The sequence below is a fragment of the Anopheles cruzii genome, chromosome 3, assembly GCF_943734635.1.
Source record: "Anopheles cruzii chromosome 3, idAnoCruzAS_RS32_06, whole genome shotgun sequence".
Classification (NCBI taxonomy): Eukaryota; Metazoa; Arthropoda; class Insecta; order Diptera; family Culicidae; genus Anopheles; species Anopheles cruzii.
The window spans coordinates 75795478-75807853 of NC_069145.1; the positions used below are offsets into that span (position 1 = coordinate 75795478).

At 53.0% G+C, this 12376-nt stretch overlaps 3 protein-coding genes across 3 annotated transcripts; 2 read left to right on the top strand and 1 right to left on the bottom strand.

The window, feature by feature from the left end:
* Window positions 1-1760: 1760 nt before the first annotated feature.
* On the top strand, window positions 1761-5711 carry LOC128271001 (dynein axonemal assembly factor 1 homolog). Its single transcript, XM_053008430.1, has 10 exons — window positions 1761-1801; window positions 1877-1968; window positions 2029-2168; window positions 2268-2355; window positions 2440-2582; window positions 2648-2746; window positions 2810-2874; window positions 2942-3027; window positions 3087-3130; window positions 3201-5711. Exons 1-10 carry the CDS (start codon window positions 1761-1763, stop codon window positions 5709-5711), a joined length of 3309 nt encoding a protein of 1102 aa, XP_052864390.1.
* Window positions 5712-5877: 166 nt separating this feature from the next.
* Window positions 5878-7179, bottom strand: LOC128271002 (zinc carboxypeptidase A 1-like). Its single transcript, XM_053008431.1, has one exon. The coding sequence runs from the start codon at window positions 7177-7179 to the stop codon at window positions 5878-5880; it is 1302 nt and encodes a 433-aa protein (XP_052864391.1).
* Window positions 7180-9172: 1993 nt separating this feature from the next.
* On the top strand, window positions 9173-11992 carry LOC128275713 (cytosolic 10-formyltetrahydrofolate dehydrogenase). The gene is made up of 2 exons (XM_053014308.1): window positions 9173-11867; window positions 11937-11992. The coding sequence occupies exons 1-2, from the start codon at window positions 9179-9181 to the stop codon at window positions 11990-11992; spliced, it is 2745 nt and encodes a 914-aa protein (XP_052870268.1). The 5' UTR covers window positions 9173-9178.
* Window positions 11993-12376: the final 384 nt, after the last annotated feature.

A 12376-nucleotide genomic window follows, 5' to 3' on the forward strand; every position in this document is an offset into this window, starting at 1 on the left:
AAAGAAACGGCCCAAAAGGGAACTGTCAAACGGCCTGGCAGTGAGTCGAGGAGTCAGTAGAGAACAAAGGAAAGTGGAACACGTTTTTCAGCGCTTCCCAATAGTAAAATATAGTTTGCGAAGGAGCTAGAAAAGGTTTCAAAAATCCTTTAGAAGAAAGAAAGCGTTTAACGCCAACACCCTTAATGGAGGTTGTAATGGAGCCACCCTCGAACGAAAGTAGGTCAATAATTGCACCGTGTCAAGAAGAAAAGCCCATTCTACGTACCCTCTCTCTCTCTATTTGCATTCGAATAAAAATTGCACAATGTTGTTCTTATCGACACTCAACCATGGCAACATACGATTGAGATTGCAGCCCACTTGTCCGGGACACGGCAAATGCTGGCAAACCACTCCAGACGTCACAACACGATCACGATCATTGCGCGATAAATGGATCAATTCGCAGACGGGCACGTGTTCGATCAATTAACACAAACACCGGGCGCCGATGACGAAACGGAAATTGCACCTCTTCCGACGGACCAGTTGGCCTGTCCGCAAGCATGGTCGTCGGACCGTTTAGCACGGTTCAACATGGCTGCTAATCAAATGGCGAAGATGTCGTTTCAAACAGGCGAACCTTCCGAAACATCTTCTGCCAATTCCGGTTTCATGGGCCAACATGTAAAACAGAAGAGATAAACAGCACATCGAATAAACACATCGACCTGATCGCTTCTGTTTCGTGACAGGTTTCGGCCACCTTCGGTATCGAAACTCCCGTTTAGGGACCATTTAGCAAAACGGCAATTTCATTAGCATGAAGTAATCTAATTTTTCATTTTTGCTACTAACCGAGAATTTTCTAATTGGTGATAATCCCCGATGAGCAGACTTTTGGCACCAAATCGTTGCTATACGCTATACGTACATTGCTGTCTGATTGGCTTTTTGTGTTAGTGAAGGAATTCAAATGCGAAATTTGTGTGCCCATTCAAACGACGACAGATACTATTGCCTACGTCAATATTGGCAATCCGGTTGTGAAATTGTCATTGAGACTGATTGCGATTAGCTGTCGGAAAAGATTTGCGTTCACCGGCCAAACAGCTGAGAACACGAGTGCTTCCCAGATCGAGAGAGAAACGGCTATTTTTACATCCATGTACCTTCCTGCCATATTAGCATTGCTCCATGGACGTGCTATCGCAACTCATTTACATCATTAGCGTTAGCTTATGACAGGGCATGCATGCCGTTGATAATAGAAATATTTATCTCGCCCATTGTGTCACGTTTTCTGCCGATGTTATGCTTTCAACAGCGGAATATCTAATTGTTCGACGCTGCATTCACGTGCAACGCATCCCTGTTCTTTTACTCACTTTTAGGTTCGATTGGTAACGATGCCATAGACATTCCGAGGTAAAATCAATTATCCACAAATTAACTACAGTTTGAAAAATGAAAACCCATCAACAATCATTGTCCAACTCAAAGCATGTGCCGCTGTAAACGAGGCAACCGCCATTAAAGCTTAAATCAACAGAGCTTTCAAAAGCACACATTTACCACAGTTGATTGCAGCGGCTTGGCCCGTAACCGTTTGAATGTTCAAGCGGCCCTTGGCAGGCATTTGAACATTCAAACATTCATTTGGGTTGCCATAGCAAACATGTCGGTTGTTATTTTCACACTCGCGCTATTGGCAGTCAGTGCATCCTCGGGCGAGGCCGTTTGTATTTTTGCTCTGTAAAACAACAACAATCCTGGCGATGGTGCGTGAACAATTGGAAAATGATTTCGGGCCAAAAAAGTAAGTAGTGTTCCCTTAAACCAACGCGCAAATTGTGCAATTCGTTGATCGCTTCATTTGGCTCTCTCCGTGCAGAATGACCAAGAAAAGCATTCAGGAGTCGTGTCGCAAAAACAAACTCTACCTAACACCCCATTTGAACGATGTGCTGTACCTACACTATTCCGGTTGGTGGAACTCTCCGTTTGGCTTTGGTTGTCGACCATTAATCCGTCTGCCATCTACAGGATACAACGCCATCGAATGTTTGGACGAGTACGTGGGACTGAAGTGCCTGTGGTTGGAGTGCAACGCCATATCGAGCATTTCCGGGCTGGAGCATCAGGCCCAATTGCGCTGTCTCTATTTGCACAACAACCTGATCAAGGTCAGCAAAGAACGGCGGGTTGTGAAGTATCGATTTTGGGTTCCGTTTTGGGTGAGTGGCATCTCTGATTGTCTATTTTCGATTCTACTCCACGCTTAGCGCATTGAGAACCTGGAACACTGCAAGCAGCTGGATACGCTGAACTTATCCCACAACCACGTAACGAAGGTTGAAAACTGCGGAGTCGGTAAGCCCAGTTGACCAGTCCTCCGAATATGCGGAACGTGCGCTTCGATCTAACAAAGGTTTTCTTCAATATTTTTCCACGCAGACATTCTTCCCGTTTTGAACACGCTAAATCTTTCCCACAACTATCTGAAGGCACTCGACAGTGTTGAAGAGTTGCGCAAGTGTGACTTTGTTTCCGTGTTGGACATTTCCCACAACCGAATCGAAGACATCGCCGTCGTAAAGGTCTAATGGAGGTCCTTTCTTAAGGGAACCTATAAAAATGTAACTCTTCTATCACTCACTCACAGATCCTTGGGGACATGAAAGGACTGCGAGTGCTAACGTTGACCGGCAATCCGGTTGTGAATGAAATTCCATCCTATCGCAAAACCTTAATCTTGGAGTGTGTAAGTAAACAAGTTTGTGAGCACACCTCTCACTGAAGCTAAGCCAACTTTGATGTTTTCCAGAAATCGCTCACTTATCTCGACTCACGGCCCGTGTTCGAAAAAGACCGCGCCTGTGCGGAAGCATGGTAATGGCCATTAAATAGTACTCTTTTTTCACAATACTAATTTCGGTGTTTACATGAACGTGCACAGGAAACGGGGCGGTTACGAGGAGGAACGGAGGGAACATTTGCGCTGGAAACGGGACGAGCAGCGCAAAATGCGTCGTAATATCAACGGTAAGAAACGCCACTTTTCACTGAGCATTACTGATGGATTACATCTTTTCTGGTTTTAGCCACCCTTCGCCTCAGACACCGCGGAGACGGAGACCCGGAATTGGTAGGATAGAGTAACGGTTCCACGATTGGCCCATTTCCTGACCAATTTCTTTGACCGCACTTTGACACAGCTAAAAACTAGCAGCGATGAGGACCCGGAGGGCGAGCCAAGCGCCAAGCATATCGATCGAGCAGACGGCTTCAAGGAAGAAGAGTACGCATCCAATGAAGCCGCCTGGAAGGAAATGGAAGAACTGTTTGGCCCAGAACACCCAGAAGGAGCGCAGCAAACCGCCCAACGCGATAGCGGTGAGCGTCCACTCGCGGCTCAGTCGGCTGTGAACAACGCCGGCGATAGTAAGCCAACGATGTTAGTTGAAGAAATCACTCCCGAGGAATACACAAATCTCACCACCAAGATTGTCCCGGTCGAAAACGAAGCTCTTGCAGAAAACGAACCACACGCGACAAAGGATACTGCGGACGGTTCGTCAGGCACAGCGTTCTGTGATGAAACAAACGGCGACTCGGATGGTAACAAAGACGCAACCATCGACGTTGAATCCCGGCCTTCACCCGAAACGGAACCCACACACCCGATTGCTGATAACGCGGATTCACCAAACGATGGATTGACCGAAACTGAGCCGAAAAAAAATCCTCCATCGATTGAAACGGATGAGCCGCAGGCCATCGATCGACCGGCTCCGGTGGTTTTGGGCATCGCCAAAGCCGAAAAAATCGCATCCGCAGAAATGGACGACACGCTGAACGTTACCATCCAGTCGAAGCAAATTTCCATCACCATGCAACCGGCTGGCGGTGAGGCGAAGCGACTGTCCGACGCTTCGTTGAGTTGCTCAGAACAGTCCGCTCTACGTAAGGATTCCGTCACTTCGACAGACAATGTGACCGGCTCGGACTCCAATTCCGATCCCACGCTCGTCACCGATTACGATCGGTCGGTGCGCAACAGTAGTCTAACGTACACATCCGGCTCGGATACATCGGACAGCGAGGACATGTTCGATAAGATTGTTCCAAAGAAGCACCGCAAATTGGCCACGACCATGCGCACCGAACCCTTGCCAAGCACCAACAGCAGCAGCAGTAGCATTAATGGTGACGATGGAAATGGAGCACTACCATGCAAGGAAGCCTGCAATCCCGATCGTCAGGACACGGTGACGGAACTTATCGATGAGTACAAGAGATTTTTCCACTCGGTCGATGTCCGTGACCCAAAGTGCATCGTCAAGAACCGCCACAAACTGATGCGACCACAGACGGCCAAGTCTCAGCGCACCGATCCGATCGTTTACGATGGCGTACTGAGTTCGATGGAACACGAATCGAACGCCAGCAAAATTGAGCAAGCTCGACAGGAGCATGCCGAGCGAAGTATGGCCAAGGAAGCGGTGTTTGAGCGGCTACTGAAGGGTCACTCGTCCGCCGACAGGGACATCGAAGAGCCCACGATCTCAATCGGTGGCAAGGAGCACAACTTCCGCGAATATCGCCTGGAGGAGTTCCGCAAGGACCAGGAGAAGCTTCAAACGCTGATCGATCGGGTAACGGCGCAGAAGGAGAAGTACAACGCCCACATCGATAGCATCCACGATCAGCTGGCCAACATAATGGAGGACTATGGGCAGATAAGCGCAAAGCTGAAGCGGGTGGACGACATGATACAGACCATCGGGGAGGAGGTGAAGGGCGAAGGTAAACCGACCGTCGTCGAACTGGCAGAACGTTCACCGGAAGGAGACGAAATGAGTATCGTCGAGCAAATTGTTGAGCGGATGACCAAAGAACCGTCGCTCCTGGAGCATGACTCCGAACCGGTGCAGCAAACACTATCGGATACGTCGACCGTATCGTCCTCGGGACAGGACACGGGATTCAATGAGTTCGAACGTGAGCCAAACGCTCCCAGCACCGGCGCGCATCGCAAATCGTTACCGGCGGAGTTTAACCGGGATCCGGTTTATCGCAAGTTTATCGACATTCAGTACGAGATCGATAAGCTGACGGAGGATGAAATTTTCTGTGCACTCGAAGAGGCCGCCCGTGAGCTGCAGGGCGAACAGGATCATCGGGACCGGGAGCTGCACGACGAGGTGGATGAGTATTGGAACCGCTACGACGACATCGAGACGTTTCGTCGAAGTCTCAATCTGAACGCTCACCCGATCATCCAGCGGTTCAAGCACTTCATCGAGTGTCAGTGTGAAACGGATACCGACACCGAGCAGGAGCATCAGCACGTGCGAAAGCTGGAACAGGCGTACCAGAAGTACGAGCGGCGTTTGTCGAACCACTTGTTCGACGAGTATCTTATCATGAGCCGCAAGGTGAGCATCGCGACCACCACCGGTGGCGAGTCGAGTGCCACGGATTTGGAGCTGATCGAAATTGATCCCGGAACGGGCATTTCTGGATTATTGGCCGGCGGCAAACGTGCCACAGCATGGGATCTGGATGAGTCGCCAGCGGACGACCAAAGTGATGCTTCTGAGGTAGAAAATTACCCAGGCACGAACCAAGAAGCCCCGGAGGAACTTGAAGACGAAGAATCCAAGCCGGAGGAGAAAAACGGTACCAAACCGGAAGTGGATTGTGGCACCGGTTTCGAGGAGTGATAGGTCTCACAAACATATGCTACCTTCAACTTTGCGTAGAATAGAGGGACATTTTATTGTAGTGGATACGAGTCCCGCATGTTTTGTACGATTTCGATGTCAATAAACGGTACCGCACCTTACGATCCTGTTCCTGCGCCACCGGCCCCAAACAGCAGTATTAGATTCAGTTTCTGGTCTTATAGTAGCCCCTCCGGGCGGACTCCTCCAGCAGGGTCACCAGTGAGTCGAGCGTTTCTTCGCCGGTCGGGATGATTTGCTTCGGCGGCAGCACGAATCCGTTCCAGGAGTCGCCATTCGGTCGCAGCTCGTAGGTGTACGCAATCTTCACATCCTGCACACCGTAGCTCCAGTCGACGCTCGAGCCACTGGCCGGGTAGATCGCGTCGTACACGTTTCCGTAAACGTAATGCGTGCCGTACCGTTGGGCTAGCGATTTCACCGTGGCCGCCGCGATCTCGTCCAGATCCTGGTGGTTGGGCGAGTGCTCCGAGGTGTGACCGTACGGGAACAGAAGCAGCTGCGAGTACGAGTGGAACGCCAGGTAGGCGCTAAGTTTGCCTTTCAGCGAGTCGACAAAGGTGGACAACGATTTTGTCTCGACTTCCGAGAACGCTACCGGCCCGGCAAACGTGTCCGAGCACGGGTTACTGCTGGTGCCCTGCTCCGCCCAATGGAAGTCCCAGTTGCGGTTCGGATCGGCACCGTAGCACCCGATACCGTACGGTTTGCGCGTTTTGCGCCACAGTCGGTTAACCTGGAACGTGTACGCGTAGCCGTCCGGGTTTGCGTTCGGAAACACGTACCAGTCGTACTTCTCGGCCATCGCCCGCACCTTCGGGTCCTTGCTTGTGATCAGCTCGTTCAGGATGTAGGTCACGGTAGCGGGCGAGATCCACTCGCGAGCGTGGATGCCACCCTCGAGGAACACTCCCGGATTGCCCTCGCCATAGGACAGCTTCACACCCTTCAGCGTGCGGTTCTGGTAGGAGCGTCCCGCATCCAGTAGCTGGACCTCGCGATGGTCGGCCGCCAGCCGGTCTAACCAGGCGTGAATCTCCTCCAGCGTGTGGTAGTCAGTCCAGTCGAACACGCCCTTGGCCCGTTTGTTCGTCAGCCGGATCCGCTCGTCGTCGAACGAGCGCTGCACATTTTCGTCGATCATCTGGTGTGGGATGTATTCCGACTCGAGCGTTTCGATAAAGTCGGCCAGCTTGTGCGGCGCCACGACCACGTTGAACTTTTCACCCACTTTGCGCGCCGTCTCGAGGAATATCAAACTGTCGCTGGCCTGCTCCATGGCCGCGATCGTTCGGAATTGCTCCTCGCTGCGGGGTGTCACCTGATACAGGCGGTAGTTATCGTAGCGTGCCAATTCCGCACCATCGCTGACCGTGGCTCCGAGCGCCAATAGGGCCACCAGCGCCCCCAGCGACGATGTACCGTGTGCGACCGTGTTCCACTTCATACCGAACCGAGTGTCTGCCAACGACTGTACTGGGACGATCCCGTCGGATCACCAATTTATACCACTCACCTGCGCTGCGGGTTCTTTCTTACTCCACTCCCGGGGCCCCGGACATTATCGGCGGGGCCCTGTTGAGGACGCATTCCCGGGCCGGGGGGGCTATTAGATCGATAAAGACGTGTGGGACATCCCGCTTCGGTGGGCGCGTGGCCTCCCTGCTGACGGTCTCAGGTCTTCATCCGGGTCTCAAGTCTTCGGTACTTGATGATTGTCCCACTGTCACCTCGATCAACACTTGGAGCACTTGGGTGCGAGCGCACTCACTCTTGATTACCGGTAAGTAATGATAACCATTAATGATCCTGATGATAATCCACGCGAAGGCGGTCTAATGATTCTGAAGAGGTTTCTGCTTCTGTGGACTTTAACAGAAATAAGAATTTAAACAAACGATTATTGTTTCTCTAATCAAATCATCTATAGTGATAACAATAAACTTAACGCGTGACGATTCTCGGACTGATGATTCGTTATGGGTTTATTATTGAACGAGAGCAGTAAACATCATGCGGGAATGCGGTCATAAATATAGAGTGGACCTATAACCAGCGTGTCACTTTCGAGTGCTAAGGATTAGGAGGGCCATTGAAGTGGGTTTACCGACCAGTCTGCTACGTCAAAAGCTCTATCAATGGGGTCTGTACCTTTACGATCTTCTTATCGTGCCAAGTTTGCGAAGGTGCAGTCTCGTCAACCGAAACACAAATTTAATTATATTTACACTTTCGTGCAAAACACGGACAGAATCTCAAGTGATTTTCAAACCCACAGAATGCTGGTCTCTCGGGCGTGACCCTTTACACTGCACCGATAAGGTTCCGCCTCCGTCACTCCGCACCAAAGGGCCAGTCCAATCCGGTGCGGTTGTCGTAACATTTTCCAACGGAAGTACCAGAAGTAACCGGTTAGCCAGTGACCGGTGCGTCGGTACGCGCCCGGGTCATCCACCGATAAACCGATCAATCGTAACCTAGATGCTGCGCTACAAGAGCCGCTGGATCACCCTTCACAACCGGTTCGAACCGGTTCAAAAGGCAGCCGTGTGCCTTACTTACGGGTGTCAGTTTACACCATCATGCTCTGGCGTGCTTACAAACAGTGACTGTGTGAAATCGGCCGTAATCTGCGCCACCGATCTACCGACCGGCGATCGGTCGCTCGTGGGTCACGCTTGGTGCAGCTGATTGGTAGCGCTTCCGAGGCCTTGGAGAATCGAAACCGGCTCGAGCCAGCCGCTCCGTAAATAGAATCGAGGATCACGAAAAACAACGTGGTCCGAAAAAAGGACACACATGACACACAGCCCGGTGCCGCCACCAGCCAGCGTATCAGTGTAATGATTTGGGGCTCGCCGTCGACAGCGTTGTGATCGTGTTATGTGACCTGCGCCACGATTGGAGTCTATCAATTTAAATACACCACTCGGCAGTATTCGCTCGCCACACGCAAAGCATTGATTGTTAACCGGTTAGGTCAAACGCTGGCGATAACTGGACCCGGCTATCAGCTTGCAGTGCTGGACCAAACCCGAGGCTGGCCGAGACTCTAATCACATGACTAGTACACCGACGGTATGGCATGATCCCCGGCGTACGTTGATAAGCGATGACTTTTCGGGTACCCTTCGCAGGCTGGAGACACCGGCGGGCTGGGGTGCGGGAAGGTATAGAGCCGTGTGTATAAATAATGGTCTCGATCGCGATCGCTCCAGCAGTGCAGGGCCAGATCTCGATCGTCGGAGTTAGTCCGTGTGCTTAGTGATCCCAAAATTCGGAACCAAGAGTGCAGAGTGCAGTCAAAGGATGGCTGCCAACCGAACGGGCGCCGTAATGAACGGTGGTTGTCGAGTGAGTGTCCCCAGGTGTCCCCAAAAGGCCCCAAGGCCCGGATGTGTCACTAACCACGCCTTTCCGTTTAGAAATCCCAAAACGGCCACGTGATGGAAGACCTGAAGATCGCAATCATCGGCCAGAGTAACTTTGCGGCCGAAGTCCTGGAGCTTCTGCTGGAGCGCGAACACCTGGTGGTCGGTGTGTTCACCGTGGCCGATAAAGGCAGCCGGGAGGACATTCTTGCGACCACCGCCCGACAGCATCGGATTCCCGTGTTCAAGTTTAGCGCCTGGCGTCGGAAGGGCATTCCGATACCGGAGGTGCTCGAGCAGTACCGATCGGTTGGGGCCAACCTGAATGTGCTGCCGTTCTGCAGTCAGTTCATTCCGATGGAGGTCATCGATGGGGCGGCGTACGGCAGCATCTGTTACCATCCGTCGATCCTGCCCCTGCACCGTGGTGCCAGTTCCATCTCGTGGACGCTGATCAACGGAGATGATCGGGCCGGGTTCTCCATCTTCTGGGCCGACGATGGGCTCGATACGGGGCCACTGTTGCTGCAGAAACAGTGCACCGTCTACGGGGACGACACACTGGACACGCTGTACAAACGGTTCCTTTACCCGGAGGGTGTTACAGCGATGGCCGAAGCGGTCGACATGATAGCGGCCGGAACGGCACCGAAAATTCCACAGACCGAGATCGGCGCTAGCTACGATCCAGCACTGTTCCGAGAGGAGAACCAGTATCTCAACCTTAACCAGCCGGCGCTCAGTATCTTCAACTTCATCCGCGGCCTTGATTCGGTCCCAGGAGCGCTGGCCGTGATCGAGATGGACGACGGAACGACGGTGCCTGTGCGGCTGTTCGGAGCATCCCTTAGCGCTCGACGAAGTATGGCCAACGGCACACCGCTCCACTTTAAGGGCTCCACCGGTGAGGCGTACGTCACCCGGGAGGGAATCTTCATCACCGGAACCGATGGAGGCTTGGTGAAGGTGAAGCGACTCAAGCGCGGCAGCAAGGTGATCCCGGCCAGTGATTGGTTTGCGCAGACGAACACCAAGTCGGTGCCGCTCGAGTTGAACGAGAAGGAACAGGAACTGGATGCGTGCCTGCGGGCAATCTGGAAGTCGATCCTGAAGCTTGAGATCGAACCGGAAACCGACTTCTTCGCGTGCGGTGCCGGCTCGATGGATGTGGTGCGGCTGGTGGAAGAAGTGAAAGACGCGCTCGAAGTGGCAGTCAGCAGCGAAACGGTCTTTATGGCTCCGGCGTACGGAGAGTTCCTGCAGGAGGTCGTTCTCCGCCTGCGTACTGGAGGCACCGATCAGGCTTCCACTCTGAGCTGTGACTCCGACAAGCACGTCCTTCTGGAGGCCAACAAACGCCGCATTCGCGTTCCGACCCAGATGTTCGTCAACGGTCGCTTCATCGACGCGCACCAAGGGAAAACCCTTCCCATCGTGAATCCCACCACGGAGGAGGTGGTTTGCGAAGTGGCGTGCGCCTCGGCGGAAGACGTGAACCGGGCCGTCGAGTGTGCCCACGAAGCATTCGGCACCGTTTGGGCAACGGTTTCGCCCCGGGAGCGGGGCCAGTTGATGTACCGACTGGCCGACCTGATGGAGCAGCACCGGGAGGAGCTGGCCACGATCGAATCGATCGACTCCGGAGCGGTCTACACGTTGGCCCTGAAGACGCACGTCGGCATGTCGATCGATGCGTGGCGCTACTATGCCGGCTGGACGGACAAGATAGAGGGCAGCACCATTCCGGTGAGCCCGGCCCGGCCGAACCACGTGCTGACGTTCACCAAGCGCGAACCGATCGGAGTGTGCGCGCTGATTACGCCCTGGAACTACCCGCTGATGATGCTGTCGTGGAAGATGGCCGCCGCCATTGCCGCCGGCAACACGGTGGTCATCAAGCCGGCCCAGGTTTGTCCGCTGACGGCGCTCAAATTTGCCGAGCTCTCGGTACGGGCCGGTTTCCCGCCGGGGGTGATCAATATCGTGACCGGGAAGGGTTCGCTGGCTGGCCAAGCGCTGGCCGATCATCCGTTGGTCCGGAAGCTGGGCTTTACCGGTTCGACACCGATCGGCAAACGCATCATGGCGGCGTGTGCCGAGTCGAACATTAAAAAGTGCTCGATGGAACTCGGCGGCAAGTCACCGCTGGTCGTGTTCGCGGACTGCGATCTCGAGAAGGCGGTCCGGTTGGGCATGTCGTCGGTGTTTTTCAACAAGGGCGAAAACTGTATCGCCGCCGGGCGCCTCTTCGTGGAGGATCGCATCCACGACGAGTTCGTGCGGAAGGTGGTCAAGGGTGTGCGAACGATGCGCGTGGGCGATCCGCTCGATCGCGGGACGGCCCACGGGCCCCAGAACCATCTCAGCCATCTGCTGAAGCTCCAAGAATACTGTGCCCTGGGTGTGAAGGAAGGGGCCACGCTAGTCTGCGGTGGCAAGCGGGTGCCGAGCATGAGGGGCTTCTTCTTCGAACCGACCGTCTTCACCGACGTCGAGGATCACATGCAGATCGCCCAGGAAGAATCGTTCGGACCGATCATGGTGATCTCCAAGTTTCATGCCAGCGACTTTGATGCCCTCGTCGCGCGGGCTAACGATACCGAGTACGGGCTGGCAAGCGGCGTGTTCACGAAGGACATTCAGAAGGCGCTACTGTTCGCGGAGCGTGTCGAATCGGGAACCGTGTTCGTTAACACGTACAACAAAACGGACGTGGCGGCCCCGTTCGGTGGGTTCAAGCAGAGTGGTTTCGGGAAAGATTTAGGTAAGCCCCCGAGCGAGGTGCGGTGGATGCAGCGGCCGTTAACTCTATCTCCTTTTATTCTCGTTACAGGACGGGAAGCGTTAAACGAATACCTCAAAACAAAGTGTGTGACTATCGAATACTAGTGTTCGACGGTGGCGTACCGTGCAACTACTTTAATAAATTATTTAAATCGTTGCTTATTTTGAGTATTCACTTCGGTTCTAAATCATACGAGGTGAGTTCAAAACGCAATGATAACTTTGTGTTTTCCAAAAAGTATTTATTTATTCATTGATATCTACATGGCCCTTCAAAATAATCCTTAACAGATATTATACACTTATGCCAACGGTTTTTCCAATCCTTGAAGCAGTTCAAAAAACCATTTTTTGTGATCTTGTTCAGCTCCATCGTCGAATTTGTCTTTTCTCAAGAAAAATACACAAGGGGCCAGATCTGGGCAATTTGGTGGCTGTGGCATCGTTACTGGAGGACCAGACGAAGCGTAAAAACCGATTTGACATTAA

Coding starts and splice junctions, on each gene's coding strand:
- LOC128271001 (XM_053008430.1), top strand. CDS start 1,761: ATGGTGCGTGAACAATTGGAAAATGATTTCGGGCCAAAAAA. Junction 1,969..2,028: donor GCTGTACCTACACTATTCCG/GTTGGTGGAACT, acceptor TGCCATCTACAG/GATACAACGCCATCGAATGT. Junction 2,169..2,267: donor TGCACAACAACCTGATCAAG/GTCAGCAAAGAA, acceptor CTCCACGCTTAG/CGCATTGAGAACCTGGAACA.
- LOC128271002 (XM_053008431.1), bottom strand. CDS start 7,179: ATGAAGTGGAACACGGTCGCACACGGTACATCGTCGCTGGGGGCGCTG.
- LOC128275713 (XM_053014308.1), top strand. CDS start 9,179: ATGGAAGACCTGAAGATCGCAATCATCGGCCAGAGTAACTTTGCGGCC. Junction 11,868..11,936: donor TGGTTTCGGGAAAGATTTAG/GTAAGCCCCCGA, acceptor TTCTCGTTACAG/GACGGGAAGCGTTAAACGAA.